This window comes from Bufo bufo, chromosome 11 (genome assembly GCF_905171765.1).
Source record: "Bufo bufo chromosome 11, aBufBuf1.1, whole genome shotgun sequence".
Taxonomy (NCBI): Eukaryota; Metazoa; Chordata; class Amphibia; order Anura; family Bufonidae; genus Bufo; species Bufo bufo.
The window spans coordinates 99,720,899-99,745,291 of record NC_053399.1 but is presented as its reverse complement, the minus strand read 5'-3'; the positions used below and the strand labels follow the sequence as shown (position 1 = coordinate 99,745,291).

The 24,393-nt window shown below is 47.4% G+C and overlaps 1 protein-coding gene across 1 annotated transcript; it reads left to right on the top strand.

Moving 5' to 3' along the window:
• The first annotated feature begins 187 nt into the window (after nt 1–187).
• Nucleotides 188–23,822, top strand: CHRNB2 (cholinergic receptor nicotinic beta 2 subunit). The gene is made up of 6 exons (XM_040412140.1): nt 188–357; nt 7,990–8,135; nt 13,447–13,491; nt 13,756–13,865; nt 17,442–18,417; nt 23,378–23,822. Exons 1-6 carry the CDS (start codon nt 306–308, stop codon nt 23,546–23,548), a joined length of 1,500 nt encoding a protein of 499 aa, XP_040268074.1. The 5' UTR covers nt 188–305; the 3' UTR covers nt 23,549–23,822.
• Nucleotides 23,823–24,393: the final 571 nt, after the last annotated feature.

Here is a 24,393-nt window from a genome sequence, read left to right as displayed (position 1 = left end):
AGGGTATGTATACACTGAGGACAGGTCGGTATATGCAGGGTATGTATACACTGAGGACAGGTCGGTATATGCAGTGTATCACTGGTGACAGGTCGGTATATGCAGTGTATCACTGGTGACAGGTCGGTATACTCGGCTGTGTCCTCCGCGGTCTCCTCCTCCTCCGGAGTCTGCGCACTAGCGCCGGGCACTCAGTACCGGGATCCAGGACGCGGGCAGGATGAACCCCGGGCAGGCTGCGGACTAGTCCCGGTGGAGAGCTCGGCGGCCGGGGACACATGCGGCTGTAAGGCGGCGGCAGCAGGATGACGGTTCTCCTCCTCGTCCTGCACCTCAGCCTGTTCGGCCTCGTCACAAGTGAGTACCGGGGCCCGGAGCATCCCTGACCGGGGCATGCCTTACTGCGGCCCCGGAGTCTGCCCTAAGGAAGCTGGGGCCCCGGAGCATGCCTTACTGGGGCCCCAAAACATCTCTGATCGGAGTATATACACCAGTATATTATACCCCATAATATCACCTCCTGTATATACCAGGCAGATATGCTGGTGGATACTGAGGAAGAGTGTAATATATATGTACATTGTGTCCATCCTCTGTCCTGTGTATATATGTACATTGTGTCCATCCTCTGTCCTGTGTATATATGTACATTGTGTCCATCCTCTGTCCTGTGTGTATATGTACATTGTGTCCATCCTCTGTCCTGTGTATATATGTACATTGTGTCCATCCTCTGTCCTGTATATATATGTACATTGTGTCCATCCTCTGTCCTGTGTGTATATGTACATTGTGTCCATCCTCTGTCCTGTGTGTATATGTACATTGTGTCCATCCTCTGTCCTGTGTATATATGTACATTGTGTCCATCCTCTGTCCTGTGTATATATGTACATTGTGTCCATCCTCTGTCCTGTGTATATATGTACATTGTGTCCATCCTCTGTCCTGTATATATATGTACATTGTGTCCATCCTCTGTCCTGTGTATATATGTACATTGTGTCCATCCTCTGTCCTGTGTATATATGTACATTGTGTCCATCCTCTGTCCTGTGTATATATATGTACATTGTGTCCATCCTCTGTCCTGTGTATAGATGTACATTGTGTCCATCCTCTGTCCTGTGTATATATGTACATTGTGTCCATCCTCTGTCCTGTGTATATATGTACATTGTGTCCATCCTCTGTCCTGTGTATATATGTACATTGTGTCCATCCTCTGTATATATATGTACATTGTGTCCATCCTCTGTCCTGTGTATATATGTACATTGTGTCCATCCTCTGTCCTGTGTATAGATGTACATTGTGTCCATCCTCTGTCCTGTGTATATATATATGTACATTGTGTCCATCCTCTGTCCTGTGTATATATGTACATTGTGTCCATCCTCTGTCCTGTGTATATATGTACATTGTGTCCATCCTCTGTCCTGTATATATATGTACATTGTGTCCATCCTCTGTCCTGTATATATATGTACATTGTGTCCATCCTCTGTCCTGTGTATATATGTACATTGTGTCCATCCTCTGTCCTGTGTATATATGTACATTGTGTCCATCCTCTGTCCTGTGTATAGATGTACATTGTGTCCATCCTCTGTCCTGTGTATATATGTACATTGTGTCCATCCTCTGTCCTGTGTATATATGTACATTGTGTCCATCCTCTGTCCTGTGTATATATGTACATTGTGTCCATCCTCTGTCCTGTGTATATATGTACATTGTGTCCATCCTCTGTCCTGTGTATATATGTACATTGTGTCCATCCTCTGTCCTGTGTATATATGTACATTGTGTCCATCTTCTGTCCTGTGTATATATGTACATTGTGTCCATCCTCTGTCCTGTGTATATATGTACATTGTGTCCATCCTCTGTCCTGTGTATATATATGTACATTGTGTCTATCCTCTGTCCTGTGTATATATGTACATTGTGTCCATCCTCTGTCCTGTGTATATATATGTACATTGTGTCCATCCTCTGTCCTGTGTATATATATATATGTACATTGTGTCCATCCTCTGTCCTGTGTATATATGTACATTGTGTCCATCCTCTGTCCTGTGTATATATGTACATTGTGTCCATCCTCTGTCCTGTGTATATATGTACATTGTGTCCATCCTCTGTCCTGTGTATATATGTACATTGTGTCCATCCTCTGTCCTGTGTGTATATATGTACATTGTGTCCATCCTCTGTCCTGTGTATATATGTACATTGTGTCCATCCTCTGTCCTGTGTATATATGTACATTGTGTCCATCCTCTGTCCTGTGTATATATGTACATTGTGTCCATCCTCTGTCCTGTGTATATATGTACATTGTGTCCATCCTCTGTCCTGTGTATATATGTACATTGTGTCCATCCTCTGTCCTGTGTATATATGTACATTGTGTCCATCCTCTGTCCTGTGTATATATGTACATTGTGTCCATCCTCTGTCCTGTGTATATATGTACATTGTGTCCATCCTCTGTCCTGTATATATATGTACATTGTGTCCATCCTCTGTCCTGTGTATATATGTACATTGTGTCCATCCTCTGTCCTGTGTATATATGTACATTGTGTCCATCCTCTGTCCTGTGTATATATGTACATTGTGTCCATCCTCTGTCCTGTGTATATATATATGTACATTGTGTCCATCCTCTGTCCTGTATATATATGTACATTGTGTCCATCCTCTGTCCTGTGTATATATGTACATTGTGTCCATCCTCTGTCCTGTGTATATATGTACATTGTGTCCATCCTCTGTCCTGTGTATATATGTACATTGTGTCTATCCTCTGTCCTGTGTATATATGTACATTGTGTCCATCCTCTGTCCTGTGTATATATGTACATTGTGTCCATCCTCTGTCCTGTGTATATATGTACATTGTGTCCATCCTCTGTCCTGTGTATATATGTACATTGTGTCCATCCTCTGTCCTGTGTATATATATATATGTACATTGTGTCCATCCTCTGTCCTGTGTATATATGTACATTGTGTCCATCCTCTGTCCTGTGTATATATGTACATTGTGTCCATCCTCTGTCCTGTGTATATATGTACATTGTGTCCATCCTGTGTATATATGTACATTGTGTCCATCCTGTGTCCTGTGTATATATGTACATTGTGTCCATCCTCTGTCCTGTGTATATATATGTACATTGTGTCCATCCTCTGTCCTGTGTATATATGTACATTGTGTCCATCCTCTGTCCTGTGTATATATGTACATTGTGTCCATCCTCTGTCCTGTGTATATATGTACATTGTGTCCATCCTCTGTCCTGTGTATATATGTACATTGTGTCCATCCTCTGTCCTGTGTATATATGTACATTGTGTCCATCCTCTGTCCTGTGTATATATGTACATTGTGTCCATCCTCTGTCCTGTGTATATATGTACATTGTGTCTATCCTCTGTCCTGTGTATATATGTACATTGTGTCCATCCTCTGTCCTGTGTGTATATATGTACATTGTGTCCATCCTCTGTCCTGTGTATATATGTACATTGTGTCCATCCTCTGTCCTGTGTATATATGTACATTGTGTCCATCCTCTGTCCTGTGTATATATATATATGTACATTGTGTCCATCCTCTGTCCTGTGTATATATGTACATTGTGTCCATCCTCTGTCCTGTGTATATATGTACATTGTGTCCATCCTCTGTCCTGTGTATATATGTACATTGTGTCCATCCTCTGTCCTGTGTATATATGTACATTGTGTCCATCCTCTGTCCTGTGTATATATATGTACATTGTGTCCATCCTCTGTCCTGTGTATATATGTACATTGTGTCCATCCTCTGTCCTGTGTATATATGTACATTGTGTCCATCCTCTGTCCTGTGTATATATGTACATTGTGTCCATCCTCTGTCCTGTGTATATATGTACATTGTGTCCATCCTCTGTCCTGTGTATATATGTACATTGTGTCCATCCTCTGTCCTGTGTATATATATGTACATTGTGTCTATCCTCTGTCCTGTGTATATATGTACATTGTGTCCATCCTCTGTCCTGTGTATATATATGTACATTGTGTCCATCCTCTGTCCTGTGTATATATATATATGTACATTGTGTCCATCCTCTGTCCTGTGTATATATGTACATTGTGTCCATCCTCTGTCCTGTGTATATATGTACATTGTGTCCATCCTCTGTCCTGTGTATATATGTACATTGTGTCCATCCTCTGTCCTGTGTATATATGTACATTGTGTCCATCCTCTGTCCTGTATATATATGTACATTGTGTCCATCCTCTGTCCTGTGTATATATGTACATTGTGTCCATCCTCTGTCCTGTGTATATATGTACATTGTGTCCATCCTCTGTCCTGTGTATATATGTACATTGTGTCCATCCTCTGTCCTGTGTATATATATATGTACATTGTGTCCATCCTCTGTCCTGTATATATATGTACATTGTGTCCATCCTCTGTCCTGTGTATATATGTACATTGTGTCCATCCTCTGTCCTGTGTATATATGTACATTGTGTCCATCCTCTGTCCTGTGTATATATGTACATTGTGTCTATCCTCTGTCCTGTGTATATATGTACATTGTGTCCATCCTCTGTCCTGTGTATATATGTACATTGTGTCCATCCTCTGTCCTGTGTATATATGTACATTGTGTCCATCCTCTGTCCTGTGTATATATGTACATTGTGTCCATCCTCTGTCCTGTGTATATATATATATGTACATTGTGTCCATCCTCTGTCCTGTGTATATATGTACATTGTGTCCATCCTCTGTCCTGTGTATATATGTACATTGTGTCCATCCTCTGTCCTGTGTATATATGTACATTGTGTCCATCCTGTGTATATATGTACATTGTGTCCATCCTGTGTCCTGTGTATATATGTACATTGTGTCCATCCTCTGTCCTGTGTATATATGTACATTGTGTCCATCCTCTGTCCTGTGTATATATGTACATTGTGTCCATCCTCTGTCCTGTGTGTATATATGTACATTGTGTCCATCCTCTGTCCTGTGTGTATATATGTACATTGTGTCCATCCTCTGTCCTGTGTGTATATATGTACATTGTGTCCATCCTCTGTCCTGTGTATATATGTACATTGTGTCCATCCTCTGTCCTGTGTATATATGTACATTGTGTCCATCCTCTGTCCTGTGTATATATATATATGTACATTGTGTCCATCCTCTGTCCTGTGTATATATGTACATTGTGTCCATCCTCTGTCCTGTGTATATATGTACATTGTGTCCATCCTCTGTCCTGTGTATATATGTACATTGTGTCCATCCTCTGTCCTGTATATATATGTACATTGTGTCCATCCTCTGTCCTGTGTATATATATATATGTACATTGTGTCCATCCTCTGTCCTGTGTATATATGTACATTGTGTCCATCCTCTGTCCTGTGTATATATGTACATTGTGTCCATCCTCTGTCCTGTGTATATATATGTGCATTGTGGCTATCATCTATTTTCTATCTATCCTGTGTGATACTGTCTGCTGAGCTGTGTATCTAATCCTATCCTGTGTGATACAGTCTGCTGAGCTGTGTATCTAATCTTCTCCTGTGTGATACAGTCTGCTGAGCGGTGTATCTAATCCTATCCTGTGTGATACAGCCTGCTGAGCGGTGTATCTAATCCTCTCCTGTGTGATACTGTCTGCTGAGCTGTGTATCTAATCCTATCCTGTGTGATACAGCCTGCTGAGCGGTGTATCTAATCCTCTCCTGTGTGATACTGTCTGCTGAGCTGTGTATCTAATCCTATCCTGTGTGATACTGTCTGCTGAGCTGTGTATCTAATCCTGTCCTGTGTGATACTGTCTGCTGAGCTGTGTATCTAATGCTATCCTGTGTGATACATTCTGCTGAGCGGTGTATCTAATCCTCTCTTATGTGATACAGTCTGCTGAGCTGTGTATCTAATCCTGTCCTGTGTGATACTGTCTGCTGAGCTGTGTATCTAATCCTGTCCTGTGTGATACTGTCTGCTGAGCTGTGTATCTAATGCTATCCTGTGTGATACATTCTGCTGAGCGGTGTATCTAATCCTCTCTTATGTGATACAGTCTGCTGAGCTGTGTATCTAATCCTGTCCTGTGTGATACTGTCTGCTGAGCTGTGTATCTAATCCTGTCCTGTGTGATACTGTCTGCTGAGCTGTGTATCTAATCCTATCCTGTGTGATACAGTCTGCTGAGCTGTGTATCTAATCCTGTCCTGTGTGATACAGTGTGCTGAGCTGTGTATCTAATCCTATCCTGTGTGATACTGACTGCTGAGCTATGTATCTAATCCTATCCTGTGTGATACTGTCTGCTGAGCTGTGTATCTAATCCTATCCTGTGTGATACTGTCTGCTGAGCTGTGTATCTAATCCTATCCTGTGTGATACTGTCTGCTGAGCGGTGTATCTAATCCTATCCTGTGTGATACAGTCTGCTGAGCTGTGTATCTAATCCTGTCCTGTGTGATACAGTGTGCTGAGCTGTGTATCTAATCCTATCCTGTGTGATACTGACTGCTGAGCTATGTATCTAATCCTATCCTGTGTGATACAGTCTGCTGAGCTGTGTATCTAATCCTATCCTGTGTGATACTGACTGTTGAGCTGTGTATCTAATCCTATCCTGTGTGATACAGTCTGCTGAGCTGTGTATCTAATCCTATCCTGTGTGATACTGACTGCTGAGCTGTGTATCTAATCCTGTGTGATACTGTCTGCTGAGCTGTGTATCTAATCCTATCCTGTGTGATACAGTCTGCTGAGCTGTGTATCTAATGCTATCCTGTGTGATACTGACTGCTGAGCTGTGTATCTAATCCTATCCTGTGTGATACGGTCTGCTGAGCTGTGTATCTAATCCTATCCTGTGTGATACGGTCTGCTGAGCTGTGTATCTAATCCTGTCCTGTGTGATACTGTCTGCTGAGCTGTGTATCTAATCCTGTCCTGTGTGATACTGCCTGCTGAGCTGTGTATCTAATCCTGTCCTGTGTGATACTGTCTGCTGAGCTGTGTATCTAATCCTATCCTGTGTGATACTGACTGCTGAGCTGTGTATCTAATCCTATCCTGTGTGATACAGTCTGCTGAGCTGTGTATCTAATCCTGTCCTGTGTGATACTGTCTGCAGAGCTGTGTATCTAATCCTATCCTGTGTGATACAGTCTGCTGAGCTGGGTATCTAATCCTATCCTGTGTGATACTGACTGCTGAGCTGTGTATCTAATCCTGTCCTGTGTGATACAGTCTGCTGAGCAGTGTATCTAATCCTATCCTGTGTGATACTGACTGCTGAGCTGTGTATCTAATCCTATCCTGTGTGATACAGTCTGCTGAGCTGTGTATCTAATCCTGTCCTGTGTGATACAGTCTGCTGAGCTGTGTATCTAATCCTATCCTGTGTGATACAGTCTGCTGAGCTGTGTATCTAATCCTGTCCTGTGTGATACTGTCTGCAGAGCTGTGTATCTAATCCTATCCTGTGTGATACAGTCTGCTGAGCTGGGTATCTAATCCTATCCTGTGTGATACTGACTGCTGAGCTGTGTATCTAATCCTGTCCTGTGTGATACAGTCTGCTGAGCTGTGTATCTAATCCTGTCCTGTGTGATACTGCCTGCTGTATTATGTCTGACCCATCATGTGACGGTCCCTGGGCACCATTAGCGGCTCCTGGTGTCAGTGTGAGGCTGTGAAGTATCCGCTCCTCTCACCCGGAAAGTGTGAATCTGTGACCTTGAGGGGAGACGAGCGGCTGCTGTCAGGGTCGTGTACAGCGCGGCGCTCATCGCGCAGCGGCAGATCCTCTCTTGGGAATGGCACCCAGCTTTCCAGGAACAGAAAGAACTAAAAATACGCAAAACAAGCCTGAAAGGGTCAGTGCTCCCCTCGTCTCCTCTCCAGCCTGACTGTAGTGTCCTGTATCACAGAGAGCCTGGGCACCGACACCGAGGAGCGGCTGGTGGAATTCCTGCTGGACCCGTCCCAATACAACAAGCTGATCCGTCCCGCCACCAATGGCTCCGAACAGGTCACCGTCCAGCTGATGGTATCCCTGGCACAGCTGATCAGCGTGGTGAGTGATGGCGCCGCTGATCTCTACTGAATGATAGGCTGCATTCTCAGTGATGTCACCGCTGATCTCTACTGAATGATAGGCTGCATTCTCAGTGATGTCACCGCTGATCTCTAGTGATAGGCTGCATTCTCAGAGATGTCACCGCTGATCTCTAATGATGGATAGGCTGCATTCTCAGTGATGTCACCGCTGATCTCTAGTGATAGGCTGCATTCTGAGTGATGTCACCGCTGATCTCTAGTGATGGATAGGCTGCATTCTCAGTGATGTCACCGCTGATCTCTAGTGAATGGATAGGCGGCATTCTCAGTGATGTCACCGCTGATCTCTAGTGATGGATAGGCTGCATTCTCAGTGATGTCACCGCTGATCTCTAGTGAATGGATAGGCGGCATTCTCAGTGATGTCACCGCTGATCTCTAGTGATGGATAGGCGGCATTCTCAGTGATGTCACCGCTGATCTCTAGTGATGGATAGGCTGCATTCTCAGTGATGGCACCGCTGATCTCTAGTGATGGATAGGCGGCATTCTCAGTGATGTCACCGCTGATCTCTAGTGATGGATAGGTTGCATTCTCAGTGATGTCACTGCTGATCTCTAGTGATGGATAGGCTGCATTCTGAGTGATGTCACCGCTGATCTCTAGTGATAGGCTGCATTCTCAGTGATGTCACCGCTGATCTCTAGTGATGGATAGGCTGCACTCTCACTGATGTCACCGCTGATCTCTAGTGATAGGCGGCATTCTCAGTGATGTCACCGCTGATCTCTAGTGACGGATAGGCTGCATTCTCAGTGATGTCACCGCTGATCTCTAGTGATGGATAGGCTGCATTCTCAGTGATGTCACCGCTGATTTCTAGTGATGGATAGGCTCCATTCTCAGTGATGTCACCGCTGATCTCTAGTGATGGATAGGCGGCATTCTCAGTGATGTCACCGCTGATCTCTAGTGATGGATAGGCTGCATTCTCAGAGATGTCACCGCTGATCTCTAGTGATGGATAGGCTGCATTCTCAGTGATGTCACCGCTGATCTCTAGTGATGGATAGGCTGCATTCTCAGTGATGTCACCGCTGATCTCTAGTGATGGATAGGCTGCATTCTCAGTGATGTCACCTCTGATCTCTAGTGATGGATAGGCGGCATTCTCAGTGATGTCACCGCTGATCTCTAGTGATGGACAGGCTGCATTCTCAGTGATGTCACCGCTGATCTCTAGTGATAGGCTGCATTCTCAGTGATGTCACCGCTGATCTCTAGTGATGGATAGGCTGCATTCTCAGTGATGTCACCACTGACCTCTAGTGAATGGATAGGCGGCATTCTCAGTGATGTCACCGCTGATCTCTAGTGATGGATAGGCGGCATTCTCAGTGATGTCACCGCTGATCTCTAGTGATGGATAGGCTGCAGTCTCAGTGATGTCACCGCTGATCTCTAGTGATGGACAGGCTGCATTCTCAGTGATGTCACCGCTGATCTCTAGTGATGGATAGGCGGCATTCTCAGTGATGTCACCGCTGATCTCTAGTGAATGGATAGGCTGCATTCTCAGTGATGTCACCGCTGATCTCTAGTGATGGATAGGCTGCATTCTCAGTGATGTCACCGCTGATCTCTAGTGATGGATCGGCGGCATTCTCAGTGATGTCACCGCTGATCTCTAGTGATGGATAGGCTGCATTCTCAGTGATGTCAGCGCTGATCTCTAGTGATGGATAGGCTGCATTCTCAGTGATGTCACCGCTGATCTCTAGTGATGGATAGGCTGCATTCTCAGTGATGTCACCGCTGATCTCTAGTGATGGATAGGCTGCAGTCTCAGTGATGTCACCGCTGTTCTCTAGTGATAGGCTGCATTCTCAGTGATGTCACCGCTGATCTCTAGTGATGGATAGGCGGCATTCTCAGTGATGTCACCGCTGATCTCTAGTGATGGATAGGCGGCATTCTCAGAGATGTCACCGCTGATCTCTAGTGATGGATAGACTGCATTCTCAGTGATGTCACCGCTGATCTCTAGTGATTGATAGGCTGCATTCTCAGTGATGTCACCGCTGATCTCTAGTGATGGATAGGCAGCATTCTCAGTGATGTCACCGCTGATCTCTAGTGATGGATAGGCTGCATTCTCAGTGATGTCACCGCTGATCTCTAGTGATTGATAGGCTGCATTATCAGTGATGTCACCGCTGATCTCTAGTGATGGATAGGCTCCATTATCAGTGATGTCACCGCTGATCTCTAGTGAATGGATAGGCTGCATTCTCAGTGATGTCACCGCTGATCTGTAGTGATAGGCTGCATTCTCAGTGATGTCACCGCTGATCTCTAGTGATGGATAGGCGGCATTCTCAGTGATGTCACCGCTGATCTCTAGTGATAGGCTGCATTCTCAGTGATGTCACCGCTGATCTCTAGTGATGGATAGGCTGCATTCTCAGTGATGTCACCGCTGATCTCTAGTGATGGATAGGCGGCATTCTCAGTGATGTCACCGCTGATCTCTAGTGATGGATAGGCTGCAGTCTCAGTGATGTCACCGCTGATCTCTAGTGATGGACAGGCTGCATTCTCAGTGATGTCACCGCTGATCTCTAGTGATGGATAGGCGGCATTCTCAGTGATGTCACCGCTGATCTCTAGTGAATGGATAGGCTGCATTCTCAGTGATGTCACCGCTGATCTCTAGTGATGGATAGGCTGCATTCTCAGTGATGTCACCGCTGATCTCTAGTGATGGATCGGCGGCATTCTCAGTGATGTCACCGCTGATCTCTAGTGATGGATAGGCTGCATTCTCAGTGATGTCAGCGCTGATCTCTAGTGATGGATAGGCTGCATTCTCAGTGATGTCACCGCTGATCTCTAGTGATGGATAGGCTGCATTCTCAGAGATGTCACCGCTGATCTCTAGTGATGGATAGGCTGCATTCTCAGTGATGTCACCGCTGATCTCTAGTGATGGATAGGCTGCATTCTCAGTGATGTCACCGCTGATCTCTAGTGATGGATAGGCTGCATTCTCAGTGATGTCACCTCTGATCTCTAGTGATGGATAGGCGGCATTCTCAGTGATGTCACCGCTGATCTCTAGTGATGGACAGGCTGCATTCTCAGTGATGTCACCGCTGATCTCTAGTGATAGGCTGCATTCTCAGTGATGTCACCGCTGATCTCTAGTGATGGATAGGCTGCATTCTCAGTGATGTCACCACTGACCTCTAGTGAATGGATAGGCGGCATTCTCAGTGATGTCACCGCTGATCTCTAGTGATGGATAGGCGGCATTCTCAGTGATGTCACCGCTGATCTCTAGTGATGGATAGGCTGCAGTCTCAGTGATGTCACCGCTGATCTCTAGTGATGGACAGGCTGCATTCTCAGTGATGTCACCGCTGATCTCTAGTGATGGATAGGCGGCATTCTCAGTGATGTCACCGCTGATCTCTAGTGAATGGATAGGCTGCATTCTCAGTGATGTCACCGCTGATCTCTAGTGATGGATAGGCTGCATTCTCAGTGATGTCACCGCTGATCTCTAGTGATGGATCGGCGGCATTCTCAGTGATGTCACCGCTGATCTCTAGTGATGGATAGGCTGCATTCTCAGTGATGTCAGCGCTGATCTCTAGTGATGGATAGGCTGCATTCTCAGTGATGTCACCGCTGATCTCTAGTGATGGATAGGCTGCATTCTCAGTGATGTCACCGCTGATCTCTAGTGATGGATAGGCTGCAGTCTCAGTGATGTCACCGCTGTTCTCTAATGATAGGCTGCATTCTCAGTGATGTCACCGCTGATCTCTAGTGATGGATAGGCGGCATTCTCAGTGATGTCACCGCTGATCTCTAGTGATGGATAGGCGGCATTCTCAGAGATGTCACCGCTGATCTCTAGTGATGGATAGACTGCATTCTCAGTGATGTCACCGCTGATCTCTAGTGATTGATAGGCTGCATTCTCAGTGATGTCACCGCTGATCTCTAGTGATGGATAGGCAGCATTCTCAGTGATGTCACCGCTGATCTCTAGTGATGGATAGGCTGCATTCTCAGTGATGTCACCGCTGATCTCTAGTGATTGATAGGCTGCATTATCAGTGATGTCACCGCTGATCTCTAGTGATGGATAGGCTCCATTATCAGTGATGTCACCGCTGATCTCTAGTGAATGGATAGGCTGCATTCTCAGTGATGTCACCGCTGATCTGTAGTGATAGGCTGCATTCTCAGTGATGTCACCGCTGATCTCTAGTGATGGATAGGCGGCATTCTCAGTGATGTCACCGCTGATCTCTAGTGATAGGCTGCATTCTCAGTGATGTCACCGCTGATCTCTAGTGATGGATAGGCTGCATTCTCAGTGATGTCACCGCTGATCTCTAGTGATGGATAGGCGGCATTCTCAGTGATGTCACCGCTGATCTCTAGTGATGGATAGGCTGCAGTCTCAGTGATGTCACCGCTGATCTCTAGTGATGGACAGGCTGCATTCTCAGTGATGTCACCGCTGATCTCTAGTGATGGATAGGCGGCATTCTCAGTGATGTCACCGCTGATCTCTAGTGAATGGATAGGCTGCATTCTCAGTGATGTCACCGCTGATCTCTAGTGATGGATAGGCTGCATTCTCAGTGATGTCACCGCTGATCTCTAGTGATGGATCGGCGGCATTCTCAGTGATGTCACCGCTGATCTCTAGTGATGGATCGGCGGCATTCTCAGTGATGTCACCGCTGATCTGTAGTGATAGGCTGCATTCTCAGTGATGTCACCGCTGATCTCTAGTGATGGATAGGCTGCATTCTCAGTGATGTCACCGCTGATCTCTAGTGATGGATAGGCTGCATTCTCAGTGATGTCACCGCTGATCTCTAGTGATGGATAGGCTGCAGTCTCAGTGATGTCACCGCTGTTCTCTAGTGATAGGCTGCATTCTCAGTGATGTCACCGCTGATCTCTAGTGATGGATAGGCGGCATTCTCAGTGATATCACCGCTGATCTCTAGTGATGGATAGGCTGCATTCTCAGTGATGTCACCGCTGATCTCTAGTGAATGGACAGGCTGCATTCTCAGTGATGTCACCGCTGATCTCTAGTGATGGATAGACTGCATTCTCAGTGATGTCACCGCTGATCTCTAGTGATGGATAGACTGCATTCTCAGTGATGTCACCGCTGATCTCTAGTGATGGATAGGCTGCATTCTCAGTGATGTCACCGCTGATCTCTAGTGATGGATAGGCGGCATTCTCAGTGATGTCACTCGATAATAAATGTGTCTTTCTTGTTTTTCAGCATGAACGGGAACAGATAATGACGACGAATGTTTGGCTGACTCAGGTAATCGCTCAGTGACTTGTTTCACTTCTGGTTGTCGGCCCCTCCCCCGCATATGTCTTCTCATGCAGTATCTCATGTTGAATATGACTTCTGATCTCTCACAGCGGATTGTCTAGACTAGATTTGATTGATTGTAAGAATCCTCCAGGAATTATAGGTTGTTCCCATTCACTGACAGTAAGCAGAGATCTTGATTATTGTGAGGCTTTAAGATATCAGAGAGCTGCAGGCTGTAGATAGGGCTGACGGTCTCCTCTGCTGCAGGAGTGGGAGGACTACAGACTCACCTGGAACCCGGCCGAGTTCGACAACATGAAGAAAGTGCGTCTGCCCTCCAAACACATCTGGCTGCCGGACGTCGTCCTCTACAACAAGTGAGTGAAAGCGCCCCCTGCAGGAGGGGGCAGGAAGAGTGCACAGCCCCCTGCCGCACACCCACATCTGGGGAGGGCTTATTAATTATTATTATATTAATATTATTTCTTCACACCTTGAAAGTTTTCAGACCCCTAGCAGGCCCTTGAATTAATTCGGACCCCCGAGCAGGCCCTTGAATTCATTCGGACCCCCGAGCAGGCCCTTGAATTAATTCGGACCCCCGAGCAGGCCCTTGAATAAATTCCGGCCCCCGAGCAGGCCCTTGAATAAATTCGGACCCCCGAGCAGGCCCTTGAATAAATTCGGACCCCCGAGCAGGCCCTTGAATAAATTCGGACCCCCGAGCAGGCCCTTGAATAAATTCGGACCCCCGAGCAGGCCCTTGAATAAATTCGGACCCCCGAGCAGGCCCTTGAATAAATTTGGTTCCCCGAGCAGCAGTGTTCCCTCTAAGCCTTCGCAGCTGCTGAGCGGGATCGGCTCAGAGCTGTGCACAGCGCCATCAAAGGTGGGCGATAGGAAAACCTAAGATAATTGTCACTTCAAAGAGCATACAAACCCCTGCACCATCCCGTACAATACAGTATAGTCCTCTCTGTTATCACTGGACATTGCTCTCCATATATAAACCATACAGGGAAAAAAAATCTTTGATCCAGAGAACTTACATAGAAAAACTAATAACCAAGAGGCCAAACAAAACCCAGTTTCTGACCCTTATGTTAAAACATAACTTTCATTTGATTGCTTTAATAAGGAAAAAAATAATTTAAAAAAGCTGCTGTTTCTCTAGATGACATTATGTTGATAGTAGTGGTAATAGTCTCAAGGGTCTATAAAAGCAACTATTTTTACAAACCATTGAAACTCTATTAACACTACTATCAACATAAGGTCATCTAGAGACACCGTAGGTTTTTATTTATTTTTTCATCTCTTTAGGTGTTAAAACATAACTTTCATTAGATTGCTCTAACACCTAAAGGGGGAAAAAAAAAAGAATTTTAAAAACCTGCTTTTCCTCTAGATGACCTTATGTTAATAGTAGTGTTAATAGAGTCTCAAAGGTCTGTAAAAATAGTGTAGCTGCTTTTATAGACCCTGGAGACTCTATTACCACTACCATAAACATAAGGCCATCTAGAGAAACAGCAGGTTTTTAAAATAGTTTTTTTCCTTTGGGTATTGTTATGGGGGACCTGTGGAGGACACACTGTTATGGGGGACCTGTGGAGGACACACTGTTATGGGGGACCTGTGGAGGACACACTGTTATGGGGGACCTGTGGAGGACACACTGTTATGGGGGACCTGTGGAGGACACACTGTTATGGGGGACCTGTGGAGGACACACTGTTATGGGGGACCTGTGGAGGACACACTGTTATGGGGGACCTGTGGAGGACACACTGTTATGGGGGACCTGTGGAGGACACACTGTTATGGGGGACCTGTGGAGGACACACTGTTATGGGGGACCTGTGGAGGACACACTGTTATGGGGGACCTGTGGAGGACACACTGTTATGGGGGACCTGTGGAGGACACACTGTTATGGGGGACCTGTGGAGGACACACTGTTATGGGGGACCTGTGGAGGACACACTGTTATGGGGGACCTGTGGAGGACACACTGTTATGGGGGACCTGTGGAGGACACACTGTTATGGGGGACCTGTGGAGGACACACTGTTATGGGGGACCTGTGGAGGACACACTGTTATGGGGGACCTGTGGAGGACACACTGTTATGGGGGACCTGTGGAGGACACACTGTTATGGGGGACCTGTGGAGGACACACTGTTATGGGGGACCTGTGGAGGACACACTGTTATGGGGGACCTGTGGAGGACACACTGTTATGGGGGACCTGTGGAGGACACACTGTTATGGGGGACCTGTGGAGGACACACTGTTATGGGGGACCTGTGGAGGACACACTGTTATGGGGGACCTGTGGAGGACACACTGTTATGGGGGACCTGTGGAGGACACACTGTTATGGGGGACCTGTGGAGGACACACTGTTATGGGGGACCTGTGGAGGACACACTGTTATGGGGGACCTGTGGAGGACACACTGTTATGGGGGACCTGTGGAGGACACACTGTTATGGGGGACCTGTGGAGGACACACTGTTATGGGGGACCTGTGGAGGACACACTGTTATGGGGGACCTGTGGAGGACACACTGTTATGGGGGACCTGTGGAGGACACACTGTTATGGGGGACCTGTGGAGGACACACTGTTATGGGGGACCTGTGGAGGACACACTGTTATGGGGGACCTGTGGAGGACACACTGTTATGGGGGACCTGTGGAGGACACACTGTTATGGGGGACCTGTGGAGGACACACTGTTATGGGGGACATTATACAGGGGTAATATAATTTATATTACCTCTGTATAATGTCCCCTGATAGCCCTCCTAAGTTATATTACCCCTGTATAATAATGTCCCCTGATACCCCTTAGTTATATTACCCCTGTATAATAATGTACACTGATACCCCTTAGTTATATTACCCCGCCCTGTATAATTTAACCTGATACCCCTCAGTTAGATTATATAACTGAGGGGTATCAGGGTACATTATACAGGGGTAATATAACTAAGGGGTATCTATCAGGGTACATTATACAGGGGTAATATAACTAAGGGGTATCTATCAGGGTACATTATACAGGGGTAATATAACTAAGGGGTATCTATCAGGGTACATTATACAGGGGTAATATAACTAAGGGGTATCTATCAGGGTACATTATACAGGGGTAATATAACTAAGGGGTATCTATCAGGGTACATTATACAGGGGTAATATAAGTGAGGAGGGCTATCAGGGACATAATACAGGGGTGAGGGGTAAGATAAGTTATATTACCCCTGTATAATGTCTGATAGTAGTCTAGCTCTCCTCAGTATCAGGGTAATACAGGGGACAACAGAGGATTCGTAGCACTGTGGGACAGGGGGGGTACATACTTCTTTTTTTATATGCCCTCACCTCACCAGCTAGCAGACGGCCAGGCGCGCAGGGTACTCAGATCAGATGCGACGTGACGTGACGTGACGTGACGTCAACATAGCCTGCGCCGCACAGCACGCACTCCCTCTCTGCCTCCACCGGGTCCGGGACTCCGCCCCCCTATTTGAATACTAGCCACCGCCCACCGGCAGCCCACAGTCAGGTATTGTAAATGAACTGACCGTGCGGCGGGCGGCGTCAGCCAGCAAAACAGACAGGGGAATCAGCTGGGGGCCGGCACAGCTGAGTGAGCGGGCGTTATAAAATTGTGAGCGGGGCCACAATAATTGCTGCGCGGCCGCCCACCCGCGCAGCTTAGAGGGAACACTGCCGAGCAGGCCCTTGAATAAATTCGGACCCCCGAGCAGGCCCTTGAATAAATTCGGTTCCCCGAGCAGGCCCTTGAATAAATTCGGACCCCCGAGCAGGCCTTTGAATTCATTCGGACCCGAGAATGTCAGGCCCCGATGCTAGGCGTCGTTGCCGATCCAGACCCCGGTTGGTAGACGCTGTCATAGACTGTCTTGTTGTCTTCCAGTGCTGACGGGATGTACGAGGTCTCCTTCTACTCTAATGCGGTGGTCTCCTACGATGGGAGCATCTTCTGGCTTCCTCCCGCCATCTACAAGAGCGCCTGCAAGATCGAGGTCAAGCATTTCCCCTTTGACCAGCAGAACTGCACCATGAAGTTCCGATCGTGGACATACGACCGCACCGAGCTCGACCTGGTGCTGAAGAGCGATGTGGCCAGCCTGGACGACTTCACGCCCAGCGGTGAATGGGACATCATCGCCCTGCCAGGGAGGAGGAACGAGAACCCCGAGGACTCCACTTATGTGGATATCACCTATGACTTCATAATCCGCCGCAAGCCGCTCTTCTACACCATCAACCTCATCATCCCCTGCATCCTCATCACCTCGCTGGCCATCCTGGTCTTCTACCTGCCCTCGGACTGTGGTGAGAAGATGACGCTGTGCATATCCGTGCTGCTAGCGCTCACCGTCTTCTTACTGCTTATATCTAAGATTGTGCCCCCCACATCCCTCGACGTCCCACTGGTTGGCAAGTACCTGATGTTCACTATGGTCCTGGTGACGTTTTCCATCGTCACCAGCGTCTGTGTCCTCAATGTCCATCACCGCTCCCCTACCACACACACCATGCCGCCGTGGGTGAAGGTGGTCTTCCTGGACAAGCTGCCCACCCTACTCTTCATGAAGCAGCCAAGGCAGAACTGTGCTCGGCAACGCTTGCGCCAGCAGAGGCAGAGTCAGGAGAGGGCGACGGGGAACTTCTTTTTGCGAGACACCGCCAAATCGTGCACCTGCTATGTCAACCAAGCCACAGTGAAAAAATATGGTGGCGGGCAGCTTCCAGAATTACCTGAGGGGGTTAATGGCTTCCGGGACAGAACGGGGAAGGTCCGACAGTGTCTCTGCGGTCTGGAGGAGGCGGTGGACGGAGTGCGCTTTATCGCAGACCACATGAAGAGCGAGGACGACGATCAGAGTGTGAGTATACCCCTGTCTCATCTGATGTATACAGCTATTACTGCTGACAACCTGCCTGTACATCCTGTCTGAGAGGTAGTCACAGCCCCGCCCCCTGCTGATGACATCACTGATATAATGACATGTGATCCACGCCTTATACTACAGGAACATCTATTACTGCTGACAACCTCCCTGTACATCCTGTCTGAGAGGTAGTCACAGCCCCCTGCTGATGACATCACTGATATAATGACATGTGATCCACACCTTATACTACAGGAACATCTATTACTGCTGACAACCTGCCTGTACATCCTGTCTGAGAGGTAGTCACAGCCCCGCCCCCTGCTGATGACATCACTGATATAATGACATGTGATCCACGCCTTATACTACAGGAACATCTATTACTGCTGACAACCTCCCTGTACATCCTGTCTGAGAGGTAGTCACAGCCCCCTGCTGATGACATCACTGATATAATGACATGTGATCCACACCTTATACTACAGGAACATCTATTACTGCTGACAACCTGCCTGTACATCCTGTCTGAGAGGTTGTCACAGCCCCGCCCCCTGCTGATGACATCACTGACATGTGACCCACACCTTATACCACAGGAACATCTATTACTGCTGACAACCTGCCTGTACATCCTGTCTGAGAGGTAGTCACAGCCCCGCCCCCTGCTGATGACATCACTGATATAATGACATGTGACCCACACCTTATACTACAGGAACATCTATTACTGCTGACAACCTGCCTGTATATCATGTCTGAGAGGTAGTAACAGCCCCGCCCCCTGCTGATGACATCACTGGTATAATGACATGTGACCCACACCTTATACTACAGGAACAGCTATTACTGCTGACAACCTGCCTGTACATCCTGTCTGAGAGGTAGTCACAGCCCCGCCCCCTGCTGATGACATCACTGATATAATGACATGTGATCCACACCTTATACTACAGGAACATCTATTACTGCTGACAACCTGCCTGTATATCCTGTCTGAGAGGTAGTCACAGCCCCGCCCCCTGCTGATGACATCACTGATATAATGACATGTGACCCACACCTTATACTACAGGAACATCTATTACTACTGACAACCTGCCTGTACATCCTGTCTGAGAGGTAGTCACAGCCCCGCCCCCTGCTGATGACATCACTGATATAATGACATGTGACCCACACCTTATACTACAGGAACATCTATTACTGCTGACAACCTGCCTGTATATCCTGTCTGAGAGGTAGTCACAGCCCCGCCCCCTGCTGATGACATCATTGATATAATGACATGTGACCCACACCTTATACTACAGGAACATCTATTACTGCTGACAACCTGCCTGTATATCCTGTCTGAGAGGTAGTCACAGCCCCGCCCCCTGCTGATGACATCACTGATATAATGACATGTGACCCACACCTTATACTACAGGAACATCTATTACTGCTGACAACCTGCCTGTATATCATGTCTGAGAGGTAGTCACAGCCCCGCCCCCTACTGATGACATCACTGATATAATGACATGTGACCCACACCTTATACTACAGGAACATCTATTACTGCTGACAACCTGCCTATATATCCTGTCTGAGAGGTAGTCACAGCCCCGCCCCCTGCTGATGACATCACTGATATACTGACATGTGACCCACACCTTATACTACAGGAACATCTATTACTGCTGACAACCTGCCTGTACATCCTGTCTGAGAGGTAGTCACAGCCCCGCCCCCTGCTGATGACATCACTGATATAATGACATGTGACCCACACCTTATACTACAGGAACATCTATTACTGCTGACAACCTGCCTGTACATCCTGTCTGAGAGGTAGTCACAGCCCCGCCCCCTGCTGATGACATCACTGGTATAATGACATGTGATCCACACCTTATACTACAGGAACATCTATTACTGCTGACAACCTGCCTATATATCCTGTCTGAGAGGTAGTCACAGCCCCGCCCCCTGCTGATGACATCACTGATATAATGACATGTGATCCACACCTTATACTACAGGAACATCTATTACTGCTGACAACCTGCCTGTATATCCTGTCTGAGAGGTAGTCACAGCCCCGCCCCCTGCTGATGACATCACTGATATAATGACATGTGATCCACACCTTATACTACAGGAACAGCTATTACTGCTGACATCCTGCCTGTACATCCTGTCTGAGAGGTAGTCACAGCCCCGCCCCCTGCTGATGACATCACTGGTATAATGACATGAGATCACACACCTTATACTACAGGAACATCTATTACTGCTGACAACCTGCCTGTATATCATGTCTGAGAGGTAGTCACAGCCCCGCCCCCTGCTGATGACATCACTGATATAATGACATGTGATCCACACCTTATACCACAGGAACATCTATTACTGCTGACAACCTGCCTTTATATCCTGTCTGAGAGGTAGTCACAGCCCCGCCTCCTGCTGATGACATCACTGACATAATGACATGTGACCCACACCTTATACTACAGGAACATCTATTACTGCTGACGACCTGCCTGTATGTCCTGTCTGAGAGGTAGTCACAGCCCCGCCCCCTGCTGATGACATCACTGGTATAATGACATGTGACCCACACCTTATACTACAGGAACAGCTATTACTGCTGACAACCTGCCTGTACATCCTGTCTGAGAGGTAGTCACAGCCCCGCCCCCTGCTGATGACATCACTGATATAATGACATGTGACCCACACCTTATACTACAGGAACATCTATTACTGCTGACAACCTGCCTGTATGTCCTGTCTGAGAGGTAGTCACAGCCCCCGCCCCCTGCTGATGACATCACTGATATAATGACATGTGACACACACCTTATACTACAGGAACATCTATTACTGCTGACAACCTGCCTGTATATCCTGTCTGAGAGGTAGTCACAGCCCCGCCCCCTGCTGATGACATCACTGATATAATGACATGTGACACACACCTTATACTACAGGAACAGCTATTACTGCTGACATCCTGCCTGTACATCCTGTCTGAGAGGTAGTCACAGCCCCGCCCCCTGCTGATGACATCACTGGTATAATGACATGTGATCCACACCTTATACCACAGGAACATCTATTACTGCTGACAACCTGCCTGTACATCCTGTCTGAGAGGTAGTCACAGCCCCGCCCCCTGCTGATGACATCACTGATATAATGACATGTGATCCACACCTTATACTACAGGAACATCTATTACTGCTGACAACCTGCCTATATATCCTGTCTGAGAGGTAGTCACAGCCCCGCCCCCTGCTGATGACATCACTGGTATAATGACATGTGACACACACCTTATACTACAGGAACATCTATTACTGCTGACAACCTGCCTGTATATCATGTCTGAGAGGTAGTAACAGCCCCGCCCCCTGCTGATGACATCACTGGTATAATGACATGTGACCCACACCTTATACTACAGGAACAGCTATTACTGCTGACAACCTGCCTGTACATCCTGTCTGAGAGGTAGTCACAGCCCCGCCCCCTGCTGATGACATCACTGATATAATGACATGTGACCCACACCTTATACTACAGGAACATCTATTACTGCTGACAACCTGCCTGTATGTCCTGTCTGAGAGGTAGTCACAGCCCCGCCCCCTGCTGATGACATCACTGATATAATGACATGTGACACACACCTTATACTACAGGAACATCTATTACTGCTGACAACCTGCCTGTATATCCTGTCTGAGAGGTAGTCACAGCCCCGCCCCCTGCTGATGACATCACTGATATAATGACATGTGACACACACCTTATACTACAGGAACAGCTATTACTGCTGACATCCTGCCTGTACATCCTGTCTGAGAGGTAGTCACAGCCCCGCCCCCTGCTGATGACATCACTGGTATAATGACATGTGATCCACACCTTATACCACAGGAACATCTATTACTGCTGACAACCTGCCTGTACATCCTGTCTGAGAGGTAGTCACAGCCCCGCCCCCTGCTGATGACATCACTGATATAATGACATGTGATCCACACCTTATACTACAGGAACATCTATTACTGCTGACAACCTGCCTATATATCCTGTCTGAGAGGTAGTCACAGCCCCGCCCCCTGCTGATGACATCACTGGTATAATGACATGTGACACACACCTTATACTACAGGAACATCTATTACTGCTGACAACCTGCCTGTACATCCTGTCTGAGAGGTAGTCACAGCCCCGCCCCCTGCTGATGACATCACTGGTATAATGACATGTGATCCACACCTTATACTACAGGAACATCTATTACTGCTGACAACCTGCCTGTACATCATGTCTGAGAGGTAGTCACAGCCCCGCCCCCTGCTGATGACATCAATGATATAATGACATGTGACCCACACCTTATACTACAGGAACATCTATTACTGCTGACAACCTGCCTGTACATCCTGTCTGAGGTAGTCACAGCCCCGCCCCCTGCTGATGACATCACTGATATAATGACATGTGATCCACTCCTTATACTACAGGAACATCTATTACTGCTGACAACCTGCCTGTATGTCCTGTCTGAGAGGTTGTCACAGCCCCGCCCCCTGCTGATGACATCACTGATATAATGACATGTGATCCACACCTTATACTACAGGAACATCTATTACTGCTGACAACCTGCCTATATATCCTGTCTGAGAGGTAGTCACAGCCCCGCCCCCTGCTGATGACATCACTGATATAATGACATGTGATCCACACCTTATACTACAGGAACATCTATTACTGCTGACAACCTGCCTGTACATCATGTCTGAGAGGTAGTCACAGCCCCGCCCCCTGCTGATGACATCACTGATAAAAGTACATTGTGATCTGTTGTCTATGACACGTCCCCCCAGCAGCACAGAGTATTTCAGAGCAGGGCCTCTATTCCTCATGTGACGTTCTGTGTACCTTGCAGGTGAGTGAGGACTGGAAGTACGTGGCCATGGTGATCGATCGGCTCTTCCTCTGGGTCTTCGTGTTCGTCTGTGTCTTCGGGACAATCGGCATGTTCCTGCAGCCGCTCTTCCAGAACTACACGACCAACACATTACTGCAGCTCAACCACGCGGCGCCCGCCTCCAACTGAGCGCGCAGGAGGGCGCAGCCGCCTGAACAGGGAGATGACTTTTATTTATTTGGAGAAAACTGCTGACTGATGCTCTTCCAGCCAAAACCACGTGAGCTAACCCTTTACTGGACGGGGGCGAAGCGTCTCCTCCACCACATTCTATTATATTCTAGGCCAAGGACGAACCCTTCACTGAGCAGAGATCCCAGCACAATCCGGGGGGGGGGGGGGGGGGGGGGGGGGGGAGGGCGTCTAATGGGGACTTCACTTCTTATTCCAAGCAATAAACACAAGAGGGAAAAGCTGCTGCACCTTCTGTCTGTACGTCAAAAAGTGCCGGGGAATCCTGGTGGTAATCCCAGAAGGGTCGTCCCCCACCTCAAATCACTGCCTGTCAGTGAATGGAAACAACCCATCATCTGCGAGGCACAGTCTGCCGCTTCCAGGATACTGGATTAGGGAGCATTCACACGACCGTGTTGATTTTGCAGTCCGCGTGTTCCGTATGTCTTCAGTTATCTCTCAGTTTCTGCTCTGTATAATACGGACGTGGTGCTTCCGTGTGTCATCCGTTTTTCACGGTCCGCAAAAAACTGAAATGGGGTTTCCTAGAATGTTTTCAGTCCAGGGGTCCGCAAAAAACGGATGACATACGGATGCATTTCCGTGTGCTATCCGTTTTTTACGGACCCAATGACTTTCTATGGGGCCACGGACCGCAATTTGCGGCCAAGCATAGGACATGTTCTAAAATAAAAGGAACGGACAGCACACGGATGACAAAGGCATTCCGCAATTTTTGTGGACCCATAGAAATGAATGGGTCCGTGCATTGTCCGCAAAAGTAAAACACGGTCGTGTGA

Excerpts from the sequence above, each read along its gene's own strand:
- CHRNB2 (XM_040412140.1), top strand. The coding sequence starts at position 306 with ATGACGGTTCTCCTCCTCGTCCTGCACCTCAGCCTGTTCGGCCTCGTC. Across the intron at positions 358-7,989 it reads CCTGTTCGGCCTCGTCACAA|AGAGCCTGGGCACCGACACC; the intron begins GTGAGTACCGGG and ends CCTGTATCACAG. Across the intron at positions 13,866-17,441 it reads GACGTCGTCCTCTACAACAA|TGCTGACGGGATGTACGAGG; the intron begins GTGAGTGAAAGC and ends GTTGTCTTCCAG.